General features: G+C 41.1%; 1 protein-coding gene across 10 annotated transcripts in view; it reads left to right on the forward strand.

The window, feature by feature from the left end:
• UTRN (utrophin) overlaps positions 1 to 21,518 on the forward strand; it is a 568,432-nt gene that overhangs the window by 516,793 nt on the left and 30,121 nt on the right. For all 10 annotated transcript variants that reach the window (XM_065588781.1, XM_042848216.2, XM_065588777.1 and 7 more), the window contains 4 exons: positions 11,492 to 11,628; positions 13,051 to 13,089; positions 13,326 to 13,391; positions 19,888 to 19,953. In XM_065588781.1, the coding sequence (XP_065444853.1) occupies positions 11,492 to 11,628; positions 13,051 to 13,089; positions 13,326 to 13,391; positions 19,888 to 19,953 (308 nt within the window). The remainder of the gene's footprint in view (positions 1 to 11,491; positions 11,629 to 13,050; positions 13,090 to 13,325; positions 13,392 to 19,887; positions 19,954 to 21,518) is intronic.

Below are 21,518 nucleotides of genomic sequence, written 5' to 3' on the forward strand. Positions count from 1 at the left end.
AGACAATTCCTCCAGCCTGCATCAGGACTCACTCCACTAGATCTGTAGCTACCTCTGTGGCTTTTCTACGCCGAGTTCCCCTGGCTGACATCTGTAAAGCGGCCACTTGGACCTCCGAACACACCATGAGTCAACAGTGTGATGCTGTTGCAAAAAAAGCAAACATGATTCTGGGATGCATTAACAGGTGTGTTGTGAGCAAGACACGAGAAGTCTTTCTTCCACTCTACTCTGTGCTGGTTAGGCCGCAACTGGAGTATTGTGTTCAGTTCTGGGCACCGCATTTCAAGAAAGATGTGGAGAAATTGGAGAGGGTCCAGAGAAGAGCAAAAAGAATGATTAAAGGTTTTGAGAACATGACCTATGAAGGAAGGCTGAAAGAACTGGGTTTGTTTAGTTTGGAAAAGAGAAGACTGAGAGGGGACATGATAGCAGTTTTCAGGTATCTAAGAGGGTGTCATAAGGAGGAGGGAGAAAACTTGTTCATCTTAGCCCCTAAGGATAGAACAAGAAACCCTGGGCTTAAACTGCAGCAAGGGAGGTTTAGGTTGGACATTAGGAAAAAGTTCCTAACTGTCAGGATGGTTAAACATTGGAATAAACTGCCTAGGGAGGTTGTGGAATCTCCATCTCTGGGGATATTTAAGAGTAGGTTAAATAAATGTCTATCTGGGATGGTCTAGACAGTATTTGGACCTGCCATGAGGGCAGGGGACTGGACTCGATGACCTCTCGAGGTCCCTTACAGTTCAAGAATCTATGAATCTATCTATGAATCTACTCAAGGCTCTCTCACTGATACACGATTGGCAGAGCTGTATTATCTGCCACATTCCTACCAGATCCAAAGTCCCTAACTCCTTGAGATACACTGCTTTTAAGTCTCCTGGAGTGGAGCACCCACAGGGACATCTCTCTCAAAGAAGAGGAGGTTACTCACCTGTGAAGTAACTGACGTTCTTCGAGATGAGTGTCCCTTTGGGTGCTCCACTACCCATTCTCCTCCCCTCTACTTCGGAGTTGGGGTAGCCTCTATTGTAGAGAGAGAATGAGGAGACCGGGTCGTGCACATGTACTATTAAAGCACACTCAGCACGTGGGGCAGGCTCTGCGCATGTGCGACCGGTACGAGTACTGCTGTCAAAATCTCCGAGTGAAGGCGCAGGGATGCACTAACACCTGGAATGGAGAGGTTCTCCAATTCCTCCTCTTCAGCTTCTAACATGGTAACCTTTGTATTTGTTAATATTTGAAATATGTGGAAAATTCAAATGTAAGAACAAAACACATTGTTTGCCATACCAGATGGGACCACTGATCCATGTAATAAGATATCCTTTCCTGCTGTGCTAGTCAAATATATGTTGGGGAGGCAAGGGAAAAAGCATAGTGCACTTAGCTAGGTATATGCAGTACTCTAAATACGGGCTGTGAAAAATTCCTGCCTGACATCTTAAAGTTTTAGCCTGAAGCAAGGAATTTGATATGTGACAGAAACGAATATTTGTGGTTTTCACATTAGAAGTAATCTTCACAGTGTTTACACTGATGCCGCATGGTCCCAGTTGGGATCAAGATCATGTTGTGCTACATGCTATGCAAACATGTAGAAAGACAGTTTCCACTCCCACCCCAAAGAGCTTACTGTCTAAAAAGCCCAATGTAGCGGGGTGGTTACCCCGCTCCTGCCTGAAGGGTTTAAAACAGCCCTGGCAGAGGGCTGGGGCAAAGGGAAAAGCTACACAGCTGGGCCACACCCCAATCAGGCCCCAGCTGGCCTGTATAAGAAGGCTGGGAGCCAAGAGGTCAGCAGTCTCTCTCTGCATTCAGAGAGAGAAGGGCCTGGCTGCAGGGAGCTAGAGACAGGGTACCTGAGTGGAGCAGGGCTGGGGACAGGCTGAGGAGCTGGGGAGCTCCAGCCTGGATAGCCCCAGGCTGCGACCTAGTAGGGGGCCAAGGGGTACTGGGGGTTGCAGAGGGCAGCCCATGGGTAGTCCAAGGCAGCAGGTTCAAACCCAACCTTGCCTATGATGAGTGGCCTATACTGCAGTCTGCCTCAGGGAGCGGGGGCTAGTTGGTGACTGGCAGTGGCCTTATTCTGAGGCAAGGTAGGGATAGTGGGTGGGGTTCCCCAGGGAGGGGAGACCCTAGTACTGAGGGGTGTACTGCCAGGGGGCAGCACCCCAAATACAAGGGCACCAGGGTCCGGGAGGGACACGGGGGCCAGAGGACAAGCGGATCACCGGCCTGCAGGGGGTGCTCCAGGACGCTGGAAGAGCTAATTCCCGAGATGACCAGCAGGAGGCGCAGCAGGGGTGAGTCCACTCCTCTACACCCAAACATTTAAAAAAAAATAGGGAAAAGAGGTACAGCATATAAACAAGAGGTCAGGGTGAAAGTTTGTATGCAAATTCATCCTGTGTAATTTTGGTGGGGATGATAGGGTGAAAAGAGAGAATGAGAAAAAGGAGAAGATGAGGTTGCTGGAGTAGGGAAGGTGAAGTGAGGAAAGAGAGAGTTGGGAGAATGGAGAGGAGGAGGAGGAGGAAGTTGGACAGGCCCAGGAGGTGGGATGGGCATGTGATTGTCACAGTCTCAAAATGTGCAAGCAGAAATACTACTTAATATGATTCATACTTAAATAATTTTGCTGAGACAGGTAACAGTTTTCAAGGCCTTTTCCACAGTTCAGAACATAAGCCCGATTCAGGAAAGCACTTAAATACATGCTTAAGGGTTTGTGGAGTTAGGGCCACAGACCTCTCTCAAAAGTCATGTGTGTCAACTGCTCTACAGAGGTTGCTTTTGCTTCTGTGTCTCTTTGTGTTCCTACCTTGGTTCTAAGAGGTAGAATATACTGTATTGAGTGTTAAGTGTCCAAAAATAAATCTGTAAAGCTGTTGCTGCTTTCGAGTGAGCAACCATCATATGCGTCTAGAAAACTCTCAAGCAGCTTTATCTGCTGTGCAGTATGATAAAGGTGCTGTATAGTCTGTATATGAAACTCAACCACAGCAATGTTTGAAAAGAACTCCCCTTAGCAAGACGAGATGGCTGAGGGTAATATCTTTTATTGGACTAACTTTTGGTGGTGAGACAGAGAAGTTTTTGAGCTTATACAGAGCTCTTCTTCAGGTTTGGGAAATGTACTCAATGTGTCACAGCTAAATACAAGATTGTTTAGCATAAGTAGTTAACACACATTTCAAAAAGAAGAACAGGAGTACTTGTGGCACCTTAGAGACTAACAAATTTATTAGAGCATAAACTTTCGTGGACTACAGCCCACTTCTTCGGACACATTTCAAGGGACCATTCAAGATGAAGTGGCCCATTAATACCTCTCCAGCATAGGATGAGGGGGGAAAGAGGTGTTTTAAAAAAAAAAAAAAAAAAAAAGGTTGGTGGGTTATAGATTGTTGTATAAGCTATAAATCCAGTGTGTCTATTCACTCCATGATTTTTAGTGTCTAATAAAGTTATGAATTTAAGCTCATCTTTTGAAGGCAGTATACAGGTTTCCTTTGAGGATGAGTATTGAAAGATCAGAAATGGAGTGATCACTTTGTGACAAGTGTTCACCCATCCAGGGTGTGGTGTTTTTGTCTTTTATCATTTTTCTGTGTGAGTTCATTCGAGAGCATAATTAGTATCTTGTTTCATCCCCACCATTGTTGTTGGGGGCATTTAGTGCATTGGATGAGGTACACCACAACTTGTGATAGGCATGTGTAGGACCCATGAATCTTGAAAGGTGTGTTGAACATTATAGCTGTGAAGATATGTCTACTATTTTTGCATCTGTTGTTCTGGCAGGGTCTGGTGCCACTTTGAATTGGTGGGTTCTGGTCTGGAGGGAGCTTCCTTCTGATGATGAGCTTGGCGAGGTTGAGGGTTATTTGAAGGCCAGAAGAGGGGGTGCGGTCCCCGTCAAGTATGGGTTGTAATTGTTATAATACCTGTATAGGTTCCAGTGTGGGATGGTAGGTGACAACTAGGGGCCTGTGGTCGGAGGGAGTTTAATTTCTGTATTGAAGCAAGTTTGGGATATTTGAGTAGCCTGTTTCATGATGCGATCTACTTGTCTGATGGAGTGTCCTTGTTTGATGAAGGCAGTTTTAAGTGTGTTATGATGTATATCCAGGACTTTCTCCATGGAGTATATTCTGTGGTACCCGAGTGCCTGGCTGTAGATAACAGATTTCTTGGTGTGTTTCAAAAGATGAGCCTGGGAGCCAGGGCTGGCTCCAGGGTTTTGGCCGCCCCAAGCAGCCCAAAAAAAAAAAAAAAAAATCCGTGATCGCGATCTGTGGCGGCAATTCGGCGGAAGGTCCTTCGCTCCGAATGGGAGTGAGGGACCGTACGCCGAATTGCCACCGAATAGCTGGACCTGTCGCCCCTCTCCAGAGTGGCCGCCCCAAGCACCTGCTTGCCAAGCTGGTGCCTGGAGCCGGCCCTGCTGGGAGCTTAAATTCATAACTTTATTAGATATTAAAAATCATGGACTGAATAGAGACACTGGATTTATAGCTTATTACAACAATCTATTCCCCACTTAAACCACCAAGCCTTTTTTTTTTAACCTCTTTTCCCCCCCACTCACCCTATGACTGGGCCACTTCACCTTGAATGGTCCCTTGAAATACATGTTAACTCCTTATACTATACAATCAGTTCCACCTTGTATTTAGCTGTGACACTCTGAGTACATTTCCCAGACCTGAAGAAGAACTCTGTGTAAGCTTGAAAGCTTGTCTCTCTCAGCAACAAAAGCTGGTGCAATAAAAGATATTACCTCACCCACTGTGTCTCTCTAAAGCAAGATGGACATTATTGTTGAGGCAGATTAATGGATAATGCTTGGGGTCGCTTACTATTATTAAGATCCTTTTGTCCTTTCCTTCACCTCATGGTACCTCCTGCCATCCTGCTCCTGTTAGGGCACTACTGATTTCTTTACTCTTTCATTACTCTGTCTACAATATATGATTTGCAACTTCTATCACTGGTCAGCTTCTTCGTGGTAAGCTGAGCTGTCAGAAGTGATGCAAGAAATAGGAAGGGTTGTCTCCTTTCTAGAATTTCTTGTGGTAATGTTTCAAATCTGAAATGCAAATTTCCCTGAGGATTGCTTCTTTGTTGTTATAATTATTCTTGACACCTTACCTTGGAAGGAAGCTGACCAATATTGTATTTCCCTGAAGAAGCTCATAACATGATAGGCAAGATGTCAGAAATTATTAGTCTGACCAATGGTTTGACCTCAGGGAAAAATATGCTTCAGACACAATAAAGCTTACTATGCCTCTTAAGAATCCTCCTGTAGGGCAACACCCCAAAAACGTAATCATTGCTGACATTTTGAGAAGGCAGTTGCTTTCTTGAGCATTTAAGCAGCATGTTTGAGTATTTTATAAGCAACAAATTGGCACAGGGAAGCGCCACTTTACGATGCCTTCACCCCTTCAAGCTTATCACTTTGTTTTTATCAGAATTACTTTGTTCTATGAAGAAGAGGGAAAACAAGTGTGCTGAAAGAAGATGAATCTGGCTATTTCAAATGCAGAACGTTATTTTCAGCTGTAGAGTTCAGAGATTAATCTATGCCCTTAGAAGATTGGACAGCTGATCAGAATAGTCTGAATCCAAACAGTTGTATCAAAGTGAATATTACTTTCTGTCTCTAGCACTGCTTGTGTAATAGTTGTTCTGACATTTGGCAGGCTAGTATCCATTTTCCCTCCAGTTTGCTAAATTCTAAAATCAGATCATTACTCTTGAAATTGCAAAAAGATCAATGTCTGTGTGATCTATTTTTTTAAATATTATTTTTCCAAAGTTACAAGATGTAATGAGCTCTTGGGTTTGTACTCTTACTGTGAGCCAGGCAAAGAATTCCTGTAGCTTAGAATTCCAAAATCATCATCTCCAGGAGAGGAATCTTCACAGTGCTTCTGCAGTGGCATGCAAACTCCACTTACTTGTTAGTAATAGCCATACAATAAGTTCATTTGTGATGCACCTTTGGAAACATCATTTATACTCTGCCTACTAACCAATCTTATTACTCACTAACAATGGGAACTGCGGGGGTAGCACCTGCAGGCGGGGGCAGCACACACAGCCGCCTGGCCGCGCCTCTGTCTAGGAGCCAGAGGGAAATGTCGCCACTTCCAGGAGCTACCTGGATCCCGCACACCTCACCCCCTCCTATGCCTCAGCCCTGAGCCCCTTCCCACACTCACACTCACTCCGTCCCAGAGACCACACCCCCACCTTCTGCCCCAGCTCAGAGCCTCATCCCGCACCCTGAACCACTCACCTCCAGCCTCATCCCTCTTGCACCCCAACCTCCTGCCCCAGCCCAGTGAAAATAAACGAGTGAGCGAGAGTGGGGGAGAAGGAGTGAGTGGGGAGGCCAGGGGAATGGAGAAGGGGGATGGAGTGAGTGCGGGGCCAGGGCTTCGGAGAAAGGACGGGGCAGAGGCCTGACCTCGGGGAAGGGACAGGGCCAGGGATTTCTCTACACCCCTCTTATACCCCCCATGAATTTCCCCAACCCCCCTCCCCCCAATTTTGTTAATTAGTTACATGCAATGTTGCAATTTAGTGATTGTTTGGAAATTTGAATTGAAATTGAAATATTAATACATACTTTAAAAGCATATACAGTGTATGATAAAATACATGTATCTGAAAAAGTATAATAGATTTGAAAAGTATGAACATAGACTAGCTTCCTTATACAGCGTTTGTTTTTATGACGATGTCAGTGCATTCATTTCAGTGATGTTGGCCAAATGATGATTTGTAAGCAAAGTCTAAATGAGCTCTCCCTGACAGCTAACGATGGGCTGGGGGGAAAGGCTTCAGGACCAGACTGTATTTACAGTCACACCTAATCTACCTTGGTATCCAGCAAACAGAGCTGTGTTGCCCAAGTGACAGATTTTGGCTGGGGTTGGGTTACAAATCACTTGAATGGGGGGGGAGAGGGAGGAATGAAATGTTTTTATTCTTATTGTATGAGTAAAGGACAGTAGGAACTGTACTTTGCCTGTGCTGATTGAGGGCATGGAGAGAGGGTGGGGACAGGTGTTTTGCTTGATGATCTGCCTGAGTCACAAGTATTATTTGACATGCCCCTCTCCACTGTTTAAAGACAGAGCTGATTAGGCTCCACAGATAACAAAACAAAAGACTAAGTGACCGCTACAGCTGAAATCACTGATAATCAGGTCTAAGTGGAAGAGAGGGCCCAGTCTGCACTAGCAGCACGGTTCCCCCACTGAGAGCTCAGCTGAAATCACTGTGAGCTGGGTGGAACCTCAAGAGACATGCGAACAAACAAGGGTGTGGCATCATACTTTCTATTTAAGCAAGAGACACCACACAATACAAACTGGAGGCCAATGTTAAGTGCATTGTCACTTGTTCATCCTGAAGTTGAACACTGGTTCCGAACAAGACCAGCAAATGCTCACTATCTTTCTGCAAGAAACTCAACTGACTGGCTAGAAGCATATGGTGGAACAGTGAAAGACTCAACAGTTGAAAAAGTGAAGACCTCTCTCACCACATTCAAAAAATGTGCATACATGGCTGATGAATGCACCAATGCAAATAGGCAAGTATTAAGTCATTGTGTACATTATCTTGATGTCAGTGGTAGGCCAGTAGATGTATTTCTAGATGTTCAAGTTATAGAAGACACATAGGCTGCATGTGTGACAACCCACATCTTAGAAGAGTTAAATGCTTGTCAATGGGACCCCAACCAGATGGCTGCTTGTGCATTTGATGGAGCTGCAAACTTCTCTGGAAGACATGGTGGGAGTACAAGCCATGCTCAGAGAAAAGTGTAACCCTAATCTCTCCTATACACACTGCAGAGGCCATCTACTCCAACTAGCGCTAGTACAAGCTGCATACTCTTCAAAAGACATTTAAAAAGCTATAAATTTAATGTCTTCATTATATTCTTTTTTCAGCAAGAGTTCAAAAAGACTGAATATCTTGGAAAATATAGAAGATACACTGGGACTGAAGTTCAAATTAGTCCAACCTGGAAAAATCCACTGGCTTTCTCATGAGGGATCCTTGGCTATTGTCTTAAAATTACTCCAGCCATTATTACTGACTTTGGAAAGTATCTACCAAGATGGGATGGATCTAAGTAGTGAGGCTGGTGGTTACTTTTGCTACTACTTTCAGAGAGGAATATTGACATTCTTTCTCTTGTAAGTCTACTGTTGAAACCTCTTGGGTCATTAAACAATGCCATCCAGGCATCTGCTACAACATTAGTAGATCTTTGTCCAGCGATAGAAGCTACATTTGGATCAATCAGAGAACTATCCATTGAAAAAGTACTGGAAGAAGCAAAGACTTCAGTCCAGAAGTTGACTAATGAAAGCATTTATATTGAATCCTTAAGTGAAGAGGACAAGAAGTGTTTAAGACAACTAAAAAAGTACACAGACTTTATTCTTAAAAATCTACAACAGTGACTTCTAGATTCTACTCAACCTCTACGTAGCTTTTATAGATCCCTGTCCTATAAAAAACTGACAGTTGAGTGAAGTGAGGCACTACCAGCAATGGGGCTGCCATGTGCTTAGGACAGAATAGAAAATTTGAACACAGAGTGGAATATTATACGACGAATGAATGAAGATTTGACTTCAACTTCTTTTTTATCATCACTAGTGGCTCAACCCGATCTTTGCGCTGTTTCCTGGGATGAAAGAAGTAGGAATTCATCTCTTGCTACTCCCAGTCACAACTGCTACAGTTGAGTGTTTTTTCATCATTGAATAGAATTTTGTGTTCTGAAAGAAGTTGCCTTCTGCCTGATCATGTGAATGAACTAATGAGCATAACAATTGAAGGAATGGAAGTACTGGACACACGAGAAGCCACCAAAGATGAACGCATTGCATTCAAGAAGTTTATTAACAGAGTTGTGCAAAATTATAACAAGAAACCAAGAAGGATGTAGATGTTGTGCTTCATAGAATGCTTGAGTAGCCAACTTTAATTTGTGTGATGATTTCAAAACATGAGTTAAATCCAATAAAATGGTCATGAAACAGTTTTCAGTTTTTACTATGGTGCCATACAGCCCACCTTCACCCTCACGGTCTCATCCCTCATCAGTCTCTATTCAAGCCTAAGTTAATGGTATCTAGTTTGCATATTAATTCAAGTTCAACACGGCTGCTACTCTGAAACATAACTTATATGGTGTTTCATGTATCAAGTATCAGAGGGGTAGCCGTGTTAGTCTGAATCTGTAAAAAGCAACAGAGGGTCCTGTGGCACCTTTAAGACTAACAGAAGTATTGGAACATAAGCTTTCCTGGGTGAATGCCCACTTCATCAGACGCAAGCTTATGCTCCAATACTTCTGTTAGTCTTAAAGGTGCCACAGGACCCTCTGTTGCTTTTTACATGGTGTTTCATGTAATTTTATAACTTGTAGTGAGGAGAAAACACCTAGAACCATTTGGAAAGAGTACTTTTGTATGTAAACCAATGGATTCCACTGTGATATTCAATTAACAGCTGCTTTTGGAAGAAAATAGTCATTTTTTGTTAGGTTGGTTTTGGTTTTTGGTACAGCAATTAGAAGCATGCTGAAGATGTTATAGGTAGAACAGATGGTAACAGTTCTATTCATTTAAGTATAAGTTTTAAAAAAATTACAACTCCCTTTCTGAGTTTTTTTGAAATAATCACTTTCATGTAAGACTCATCAACATGTTTTATACTCTTTCTGCTGTTTCTTTAGCAGAAGTTACTGAACTCTATTGAAAGAGATGTTGCCATCATCATTCAAATTAAAATCGATCTAGATAATGTTGTTAAAAGCAGTCATTCCAAACACAGATGCAAAATGAATGTGTGCCAATTTGAAAAGGACAGCATGAACAGGGAAAAATAAAAAGCTTCTGAGAGTATTGATGGCTGTAATCTTGTATGTTTAGGCTCTTGGGGTCTGGTGAATAGGGCACTAGACTGGAAGTCATAAGACACCAGGGTTATATTCCTGGTTCAGACCTGTCGTGTGACCTTGGGCAAATCACTTCACTGTTCTGTCTTTTTCCAGTCCACCCTTTGCCTGGCTTTCTATTTTGGGTATGTCTACACTGCAATAACACAGCTGTAGCTGGCCCATGTCAACTGACTTGGGCTTGTGGAGCTTCTGTAAATTGCATAAAGTTGCAGTATAGACTTCTGGGCTCGGGCTGGAGACTGGGACCCTCCCACCTCATGAGGTCTCAGAGTCTGGGCTCTATCCAGCCTGAGCTTCAGCATCTATACTGCAGTTTTATAGCTCCTCAGCCCAAGTTCCGCGGGCCCGAGTCAGCTGATGTGGGCCATCCACGGCTGTTATACTGCAGTGTGGACATATGCTTAGAATGTAAGCTCTTCAGGTCAGGGACTGCCTCTTACTAGGTCTTTATACAGCTTCGTATAATGGAGCCTTAGTTTTAGTTTGGGCTCTAGGAGCTACTGTTATACAAATAAGGAGAAGTAGGATAAGTTCTGGTAACTTGACTAGGAAGCATCCAAGGAAAACTCAGGTGTTGCAGGCAGAGGAGTTCTTATGATTGAGCAGATAGTACCTATTTTTTTTAAAGGCAGTATTAAATCAGTGACCCAGCATGGAATCTGAGTGGGCAATCTACTGCTTGTGTTGCTCTCTTCAGTTCAATCTTACAATGGAGAGGTCATTCAATACTCTATGGCACTTTTGCAAAAGTAGAGTGCGTTAGCATATACACCTCTACCCCGATATAACGCTGTCCTCGGGAGCCCAAAAATCTTACCACATTATAGGTGAAACCACATTATATCAAACTTGCTTTGATCCGCCGGAGTGCGCAGCCCCGCCCCCTCCCCCCCCGGAGCGCTGCTTTACCGTGTTATATCCGAATTCATGTTATATCGGGTCGCATTATATCGGCGTAGATGTGTACTTTATCAACAGGGTCACATAAGAGACTTTCCTACCCTACCAGCATTCAGACATGTAAATGGGGAGAAGGGTTAGAGAAGCAAGTCCTATAGAATACATCATCATAACTGCTTTATATAGTTAAAAGAACACAATACTTTTTTGTGAGTAGAATTGACTTTAATTGTTTCTAAACAAAATAGCTTGTTACTTTTTATAGTTTTGATTATAATTTGATGCCTTTTTAGGCTTGTAACTATTCTAGTTTTTATTATCCATCGTTTCATAAAATATAAAGAAACCTTGTGTATTCATTGTTAACAGGTTTAAGCACTGTGGGTTTTCAAGCCAGCATAACAAATCTTGGAGATGCATTTTTTCACTGTTGCTAATGTACATTTCAGGCCATTCATAGAGTATAAAATCACCAGCTTTTAGAAGTTCCCCCATATGTCCTCTTCCAGCATTCTTTAAGATATAAACCAGTGCCAGTTAGAAAAGTTTAATTTTATTTCTCTACTGTTCTAGACAACATCTGGAGAAGATGTACGCGACTTCACTAAGGTGCTGAAGAACAAGTTCCGGTCAAAGAAGTATTTTGCTAAGCACCCACGACTTGGCTACCTTCCTGTGCAAACAGTTCTTGAAGGCGATAACTTGGAGGCGTAAGTTTGAATGAAGCATGATCTCTGCCATGTGGTTCACAAGCCTCTTCCACCCTTAAAAAAAACATCAAAAACAAAAATTATGTGGAGCAACAGTAGCAGAACCTCAGTGAGGGAATATTTTCTGTGAACCCTTTTTTGTTTTATCTTAATTTCCTTGCTTGTTTTCTAGAAATAATTTTAAACTTTGGTTGTATAAATATGTTGCCATAAAGTCATGGAATTCAACAAATAGTGATGTTGGAATTCTTTTTTTTTTTTTTTTTTAAACTTTTCTCATGGAGAACAGTTTTTGTTTTGTTTGTTTTTAACTACTTATCAGGAGAGGCCCCTTTCAGTAGAACAAAATTAAGATGCATTAGAGAGGCAATGAGAATAGTTCCATTAATTGACTTTCCTTTATTTCCTGGAATTTCAAGTGCTATAAACAGAATACTTGTCTTAAAGTGAATGAAACTATTCTGTATAGCGAAACATATATGCATGGTTTGCCTGAATATTTGACTGTAGCCATTATCGGTCATTCACTTTCATAACCAGTACAGTAACTCTCTATTTTTAACACATAATAATAATAATAAAAGACTGAGCATAAGTGGTTAAGGAACAAGATCAAATGGCCAGATTTCAAGGTTGTTGAGGGCCTGAAATATACATCAGGGTTTAATCTGGTCCCTGGTTTCAAATGTGAATATATTTCCTGTTTAAAATAGTCTCTCAGTAGTCCATATTTTAAAAACAAAACCAAGGAACAATGTGGCATATCATCTGGCACGATTGGTAGTCCATGGTCAGGAGTGGCCAAGGGTTAGAATAGCAGGGATATTTCAGCAGGTCAGGATAAAGGTGTATCCTCAAACTATGAGGGAAGCATACATATAGTCTCTCTGTAAAGGGTGGTTGTAGCTTCCCTTCCATAAGCAATAAAACAGTCCTAAGTATTTTCTCTTTTAAAAAAAAACCTCTCCCTTATAGCATTTTTGTTTATTATTTGCTATGTAATAGAAAAATATTGTAGTAATGACCTTGTTTTTAGCCTTTTAATTTTTCTACAAATAAGTTGTTATAAGTTCAGTTTCACTGGTAACTTTAAAGAAAAGTTCCAGCAATTAAATGGAAGAAATTCCAAATTTAAACAGGCCAGACATGGTTTTAGATGATTAATTCAATGTGTGATGTGTTTGTGTATTTTTTAAAACTCCCTTTTTTTAAAAAATGCTTAAGTTACTATCCTATCTTCCATATGGCACACTGCAGTCTGTGTTGCTACTGCTTTTCTGTGTCATAGATGTTGCTAATGTAAATCATCTGGGCGGGCTGATTGGTAGATAGTTTGTGCTTTTACACCTTATTCTTGCTTAATTGCACTAAAGTTTTTGTTCTGTGGTTTTCTTCTTTTCTTTTCTTTTTTCTTCTTTGCAGTCCTATCACACTCATCAGTATGTGGCCAGAGCAATATGAGTGAGTATGCACAACTCTTGTGTCTAGAAAGCTGAATATGCTGATTGTTTTCTTAATGTTGACTAGTTGCTTACCTATTTGTATGACCTGTTATACACACCTGTCCTAAAGCCCACATAACAGCCTATTTTTTGACAATTTCATCAGTCTTAACTTTTTTAAAAAACCTATCTTGTCTCTGTAATTATATTACATTAGATACTACTAACATTTTTGTGCTTATTTTCTTTTAATAGTCCCTCCCAGTCTCCACAGCTATTTCATGATGACACACACTCCAGGATAGAGCAGTATGCCACCAGGTAAGAAACACACAGACTCTGCATTTTGGGATAGATTCCTGCAGCGTGAAATGTATGTTATGTTGAATGGACAGTATTTATTAAAAAGGTATGACTAAGTCACATGACTTTTTAATACCCAGAGGTAAGTTAAATCTTTCCAGCCCAAGAGTTGGGGAGTTATCCTAACTAAAATTTAATGATATTGAATGAAATACATAGATCAAAATTGTCGTTAATCAGTATAGAATGGATAGTGTTGCAGAATTATTGTGGGATGTTTCTGAGGATGTTAGTTTCTTTCCCCTCTGCTCTCCATCTCTTACCTTCTAATATGTCTAGTCTTCATAAATAAAGACCCAGCATGGAAAGAGAGATAATTTCTCCTTCAGGTTTTTGAGATACTGGTATTACTCATTTTGTCATCACTGTTAATTGCAAATATCAATTTAACCACTGAACTTCAGCGGAGGGTAAAATAAGTAAGGAATAAACTGCCATTTAATTTGCTTCTGAAACTAACTGAGGAAGTATTGCATTTACTTCCATCCACTTTTAGGATAAGATAGAATAATATATTTGGTTGTAGAATAGTCTCCCAAGAAATACATTGGAAACTCTGTGATTTCAGTCATAATAGTAAAAAAGTAGATGGGACAAAACTCTTTGACAGTTCCTTAGCGAACAATCTTGTATCATCTGGGAAGAAGGACTAGGGACTGGTTAGGTCTTTTTCATCTCTGGTGTCTTGAAATTCTAAGAGATTTCTGCATTGTGCATACTAACTCTTTTGGGAAAGAGTTGCTGACCTAACATAAAATTTTCTTGTTTAGTTACTATACAATATATTCTTTTCTGAAAGAAAATTTTCATTGAATAAGTCATAATTCTTGGAGCATAAATGATTTTCTGCGAAGTAACCTCAGAGCCATTTTGTAAACCTCCCCTCCTTTCACTTGAGGCTACATCTGTATTTGTGAATTTGTATTTGCAGCTCCAGTTGTAAATAGTGAATTTTCATTCTACATCAGATGAACAAATTGTTAAAATAGACTGTTGGGTGTCTCAACCTTTTTCTTTCTGAGGTTCCCCCCAACATGCTATAAAAACTTCATGACCCACGTGTGCCACAGTAACTGGTTTTCTGCATATAAAAGCCAGACTGGCATTAGGGGTAGCAAGCAGAACAATTGCCTGGGGCCCCACACCACAAGGGCCACCACAAAGCGACATTGCTCAGGCTTCGGCTTCAGCCCTGGGTGGTGGAGCTCAGGGCTCCAGGCTTCAGATTCGTGTAGAGGGGCTTCAGCTTTCTGCCTTGGGACCCAGCAAGTCTAACACTGGCCCTACTTGGTAGACACCCTGAAACCTGCTGGCTGGCCCTAGACCCCTGGTTAAGAACCATTGGACTATGTGACAGATTCTCTGAGCCAGTACCCCAGTGTGTTTTGCTAGGGCAGAGTTGCTATACTGCCAAGCTCTGCTGAGTGCTGCAGTGACTTTGTGGGTGGTTCAACTCTTTCCGCCCAGGAGAGTGGGAAGTTAAGCACTGGTCAGGAGCAACCCTAGAGGTATGTGCTTACAGTTCACCTTCAGACAACAAAGAAGCTGATTTGTATCTAAAACAGGAGCTTACCAGTTTTGCTTTATGCACTGCAACAGAAATACCTAATCTCCTCACATTTCATTTCTTTTGTTTTTAAAGGCAATGCAGAGCTTATATCCGCTAGTCAAAATCAAATAATTTGGGATAACTTGACATTGAATTTGTTATCTAAATGCACCACAAAGAAACACAGCTTCAAAACCATCTTAAAAAAACATTGTAGCAATAAAGGAAAATGCAATCAGAAAAGGACCAATTATACATACAAGGGGGGGAAGTAACACTTAAGTGCTACCTATTACCAGCCACATCTTCCTCATTTTGATTTGATAATTAATGTTTTTGTCCTTCCCCTCTAGCCATTAACAGTACAGTACATTATCATAAGCAAACTAGGGAAATATGATCTAGATGAAATTACTATAAGTGGATGCATAACTGGTTGAAAGCCTATACTCAAAGGGCCACTGTCAAACTGGGATGACTTATCTGGTGGGGTGCCGTAGGGGGTCTGTCCTGGCTCCAGTACTTTTCAACATTTTCATTAATGACTTGCAATGGAGTGAAGAGTAGCTTATAAAATGTATGGATGACACCAAGCTGGGAGGGGTTGTGAACACTTTCAAGGAGAGGATTAGAATTCAAAATGACCTTAGTAAGTTGATCTGAAATGAACAATAAAGGTATGTGCCACATGATACACTTAGGAAAGAAAAATCAAACGTACAAATACTAAATGGGGAATAACTGGCTAGAAAATAAGTACTGTTGAAAAGGCAGTGGATCACAAATTAAATATGAGCCAACAATGTGATGCAGTTGCAAAAAAGGCTAATATAATTTTGTTATGCATTTCCAGGAGACATGGGGGGTAATTGTCTTGCTATGCTCAGCACTGGGGAGACATCTGCTGCAATACTATGTACAGTTTTGGGTGCCACACGTCAAGGAAGATATGAACAAATTGGAGAGAGTGCAGAGGAGAGCTACAAAAATGATACAAAGTTTAGAAAACCTGACCGAGGAGAAAAAGTTTAAAAAAAAACTGGGCATGATTAGTGTTGAAAAAAGAAGACTGAGTGGGGACCTGATAAGTCTTCAGATATATTAAGGGCAGTAACAAACAGCACTGTGATCAATTGTTCTCCATGCCCATTGAAGGTAGGACAAAAAGTAACGGGCTTAATTTACAGCAAGGGAGATTTAAGAGAAACTTTCTAACTCTAAGATACAGTTAAGTTCTGAAATAGGATCGCAAGGGAGATTGTAGAATCCCCATCACTGGAGGTGTTTAAGAACAGGTCAGACAAACACGCGACAGGGTTGATCTTAATATGCTTGGTCCAGCCTCAGCACAGGGAGCTGGACTAGATGATCTTTTCAGGTCCCTTCCAGCCTTACGTTTCTATGTTTATTAAAGGCTAAAATCATAGCACTTTAGTTGCTCAGAAATGTGCCATTCATGTGGAAAAATGTAGCACCAATATCCATGTGACAATAAAAAATAGGTCAGTGATATAATTACACATAAAAACATGCACAACTCCATTGAGCTCAGCTTGAAACCAGACAAAAGCAAAGAAACTTGGATTTAAGAAATAAGTTGGCCTCCATCGGAGTGATGTGTCGGTATTTTTAGGCTGTCCTTTATTCATCCTGTTGACCTTTGATTTTGATTCATAGAGCCCAGGTGAAAACCACACTTTAAGCTTATATTGTAGAGCAATAAGTGGTACCGTACAAAAGATAATCCCATGAGTCCCATTTGAGATGACTCCACACTAGTCTAACCAATCCTGATTATGGTCATATTGCTGTAGAAAGTAGAGTTGGAAGTTTTTTCTGAATCACATATTACTGATGGATGGGTCCTTGATGATTACAGAACTATAACTGTACCTAGCATGTTAAGAAAGGAAAACAAAATGCTAATTACTTGTATAGCTGGACCATCTTAAATTCACGAAACTTTTTCTTCTATTAATATATGCTTAAGAGAAGTGAAATTATTTTAGTGACACAGTAGGTCACCTTATATGCTGCATGTCAGTTTTATATGTCTGCATATTAAAAGTGGGTTGCTTTTATGTTATTGATCCAACTGGTATTTTTCTTTCAAAATACAGAACATTTATCATTGACCTGAGCTCTTGTGCTGAATTCCCACTTTCAGTTACTTCGGGAAGGAGTAGAGTGTTTTAAAATATTATTCAACAAATATTGTTCATACTATAAATAGTAACATATTTTGTATGAGTGGCTGGCAGTGACTATTCTGTGTAGGTTGCCTAATCTTTCCATTCTAGGAGTTTGCCAGAAAGATACCTCACAAGCAGAGGCGCAGTACAGGGCACAATGCCTACAACCTTATTAAATCAATAAGAATGTAAACAAATGAAGGAGAGGAATGAAGGTGGTCTTTGCAGCAAATCTGCAAAAGCAAAATTGGCTGTAGCTGCTCAATCTCGAGCCTTTTATTCTGATTGGCAGACCTCAAAATCAAAATGGGGTACCTAGTCAGATATATTGGCTGGACCACAAGCCATGTTCCATTCCTGTAGTCCAACCGTTAGAGCTGCCTCTAAGGCAGACTTCAGGTGACCTCTGCTGGTTGGTCTCTCTGTCCCAGCTACGTATGTATGAGTCCCACAGGTCTGGGGGATACACCCCTCCTTGCCTACTGCCCCAGCCCAAGCTGAATCAATTTAACCCCTAAGAAAGACGACACTCTCCTCAAAGATACAATATAAATGAAAAATGGGGCACCCTGAGCATAATTCTGGTTTACCTGAACAGAAAAGAAAACTCAGAGTTTAATAAACATAACATACATTCAGCAATTAAGGACCAACACAATATCCCAAGGATAAGGGCTAAGAATTTCTGGAGCAGCGAAGCATACAAATAATAAATAGCAACCAAGAGAGCATAATTCTAGACCAGGAGTCAGCAACCTGCGGCACGCATGCCAAAGGCAGCATGCGAGCTGATTTTTAGTGGCACTCTGCTGCCAGCCGGGGTCCTGGATGAACGGAACCCCAGGCCGGCACTGGGCTGAGCGGTGCCGGCGGCCAGGACCTTGGCTGCCGGTTTGGGGTACCGGCTGCCGGCCCCGCTCAGCCCGCTGCCGGCCTGGGGTACCGGCTGCCGGCCCCGCTCAGCCCGCTGCCGGCCTGGGGTACCGGCTGCCGGCCCCGCTCAGCCCGCTGCCGGTTTGGGGTTCCGTCTGCCGGCCCCGCTCAGCCCGCTGCCGGCCTGGGGTACCGGCTGCCGGCCCCGCTCAGCCCGCTGCCGGCCTGGGGTACCGGCTGCCAGCCCGGGGCTCTGCTCCTGGCCTCAGCCCAGCACTCTGCAGCCACCCCCAGCTGTGGCCCACTGGCCCGAGCCTGGGGCAGTGAGGGGTGCAGACAGGGGCAAGAGGGGGTGTGGCTCAGCATCCCCCACATTAAAAATAGGCTACTGGGATATTTTTAAGTCCTGGTTTGCTGCTTATATCAGACTACATCTACATTTGATCTTGTGCATTCCCTCTGTTGCCATTTTTTCACCCACTGACAGTTGAGGGGAACATTTGACAAAATGGCAGCTTCTAAGAAAACAAAGTTAGATGTCCGTTCATTTCAGCCTTCTTGGACAGACATATTTGGATTTATTCAAAAGAAGGACCGTGGTGTTTGTGCTTTCTGTTGTGAAAGTGTTTTGTCGCACATCAAGTGTTCAACGTTTTGAAACACAGTATGAGAAAACCTTTCTTGATGAAGCAGACAAGACTGAATTGATCAAAAAGGCAGTAGCAGGATATGAGAAGCAAAACAGTGTTTTTAAAAGCTTAAGTGTAAGTAAAAATCAAGCTACAGAAGGAAGTTACGAGATTGCACAGTGCATTGCAAAAAACGGAAAGCCGTTTACAGATGGGAAATATATAAAAGAATGCTTCTTTCATTATTGTCAGTCAGTTATTGGATTTGACAATGTTAAGAGACATCCTTAGAATTTTGTAGACTCCAAGAGGGTGGTTCTATAGAAATATTCAGTAGAGTAATAAGTGGAGTTGTCTGTGTCACCCATTGATATACACACACGATTATATGTTTCTAGAATGTCTTGTATTCCTTTTATGCAGTGACAACTACTGAATAGACGTGAAACAATTTCTAATGCATCTTTAAAGAAACAAATTACCAAGATGATGTTTGCTTCATGAGCGTTCAATTTAAATGATTCATACTGTGTTCTTTATCTTATTCTTTCCATAACGCTGTGCAAACTATACAATAACAAGATAACATATCTGCAAGATAGCATGACAAAAACATTTATATTCATAATTTATAAAAATGTAATACCCAAACTTTTTAGATTAATTCCATTAAAATGGGAAATACAGGCAATGGCTCCCCAGTTATTCTATATTAATTTATGATTTTTCCAGGAATATGTCTGTTAATACTTTATAGGTCAGTTTGTCCATTGTGCAATAGTATTTATTTGAGCATAGCTTCAGAGGTTGCACGATGATTGTGATAATGCTAATGAAAATCTAATGGTCTTCTACTGGATTGCCAAAAAATGTACTTGCTGCAGATGAATGGGCAGGTAGAATTTGTTAATTCTCATAAAGTTTTCTCATAAAAGTCCATCTGTATCAGTGGTTCAGACCACCAAGCGCTCTTTTCTGTGGATGCCACCATATTTTCTAGCTATGTTAAAATACTTGGAACACCTTAGTTATTAGAGTATGTTTTTGTTATCCATCCATCCATATTGTCTTTTCTATGAACTGCCAGCAGTTTAGGGGTTCAACCCTCATCACCTGCAAGGATTGGCATATCTGGAATACTCCCAAATAGAATGATCCCAGTCTGATTTCTCCACATGGTCTCCCAAAGTCACATTTCTCTTTTCTTTCAGGCTGGCTCAAATGGAAAGGACCAATGGCTCCTTGTTGACGGACAGCAGCTCCACCACAGGAAGTGTGTAAGTAAATCATGCAATTAGAGCTACTGGGAAAGGCCAACTCATTTGATTATAAATGTCTAATTAATATAATCTTCATTGGTTGCACTGCTGAATTTTAGTCCCAATCAACGGAGATAATAAATGGGACCCAGAAAAGCCTGCATAAATTTCATGCTTCCAAGCAGTAATGGTATAAATTGGCAGTGTTTGTTTAGCTTGATGTGTCATTTAGTGAAGTGGTTCTGCCTCAAGAAATTGGGTCATTGCAGCTGAAAGGCGCATATACATTCATTCTAGTTTGTCCCTTTCCTAGCTTGGCCCATTAATTTAAAAGAAAAAAGTTATTAACTAAAGGAATATACAGTGCTAGAACAGTGTTGTTACCTATGCAGAACAATTATATTGATTTTGCCGGCTATTGGCTCATCTACATGTAGACATGCTTACTAAAAAGACCATGTTGTTGTTAACATTATGGGATATTTTACTTGTGAAAAATTTTAATTGAGATGAACTGATGTGCTGAATAAAAAAGAAAGAGATCAAATTCCTGGTAGATTAAATATGAATAATAATTTTTCATTGTTAAGCAAAATGTCTTTGCCAAGACCCAAATTGTGGGCTTTGTGAACTATCCAAGCATTGGAAGATAGATCCTGGCTCTTTTTAGGTAATTGTGATATTATCAGCTCTTGCAGGGGAAAAACACAGATCTTTGTTGTTCGACTTTCATTAGGTAGAAAGCGCTTTCATTTTTAAAATGAATTTATTTATTATTATTTTAAAACCTAATCATGTATTAAGTTTAAGTATGAATTTCATTAGTGATTTGAGATTGCAAAAAGTTTGTTTCAAAGAAACATTTAAGTTTACCTTGAAGTCTTCTCCATACTCCTGCACACTTGGCGCTCTCTCGCTCTTATTATTTTTAAGCTACTAAATCCGTTTTCACATATTTCCTTACTAGTGAATTCATCAGTGATTGGAATGCAGAGAGCTATCCTTTCTTGGTTCACTTGAAAAACTTGCAAACTCACTGCCTTTTGGCGTATATTCATAAAAGGAAAAATTGAAAGCTGCTAAATGGCTATATTTCCCAATTAATGAGTCTAATCAGGTGGCAAGACAGACACACCATGTATTCTAACTTTAAAACATAATTCAGCTATTGACTGTTATAAATCTCCCTCTTTTGCCCTAAGCTTTTGAATGTTTAAAACCCTTGGGTCTGAAATTGGTCACATTTAACAAAGGTTAATTCAGTAGATTCTGTATATTATGATGCTGGGATGACTTCCAAATTTAGGTCCCGATCCTGTAGAGAAAAGTTACACGTTATTAAGTATTTGTAAGAGCAGAGCCATAGGGGTCAAGGAGGGCAGTTTTTCCAGTTGCGCCCTGGTTCTGTTTACAGGTATTTTTCAGGCTTTATTTGAGATGTGCCTGAACTGAAATAGTTGGATCCAGATTTCAACCCACATAAAATTCAAAAGTGTTGTGATTAAAATTTTGATTTGGCCCTATGAAAGTCTGCTGGGGTTTCCAGAATTGTGAGTTACTGTTACTCCTCTCAGCCTCAGCAA

The sequence above is a fragment of the Chrysemys picta genome, chromosome 3, assembly GCF_011386835.1.
Source record: "Chrysemys picta bellii isolate R12L10 chromosome 3, ASM1138683v2, whole genome shotgun sequence".
Lineage (NCBI taxonomy): Eukaryota > Metazoa > Chordata > Testudines > Emydidae > Chrysemys > Chrysemys picta.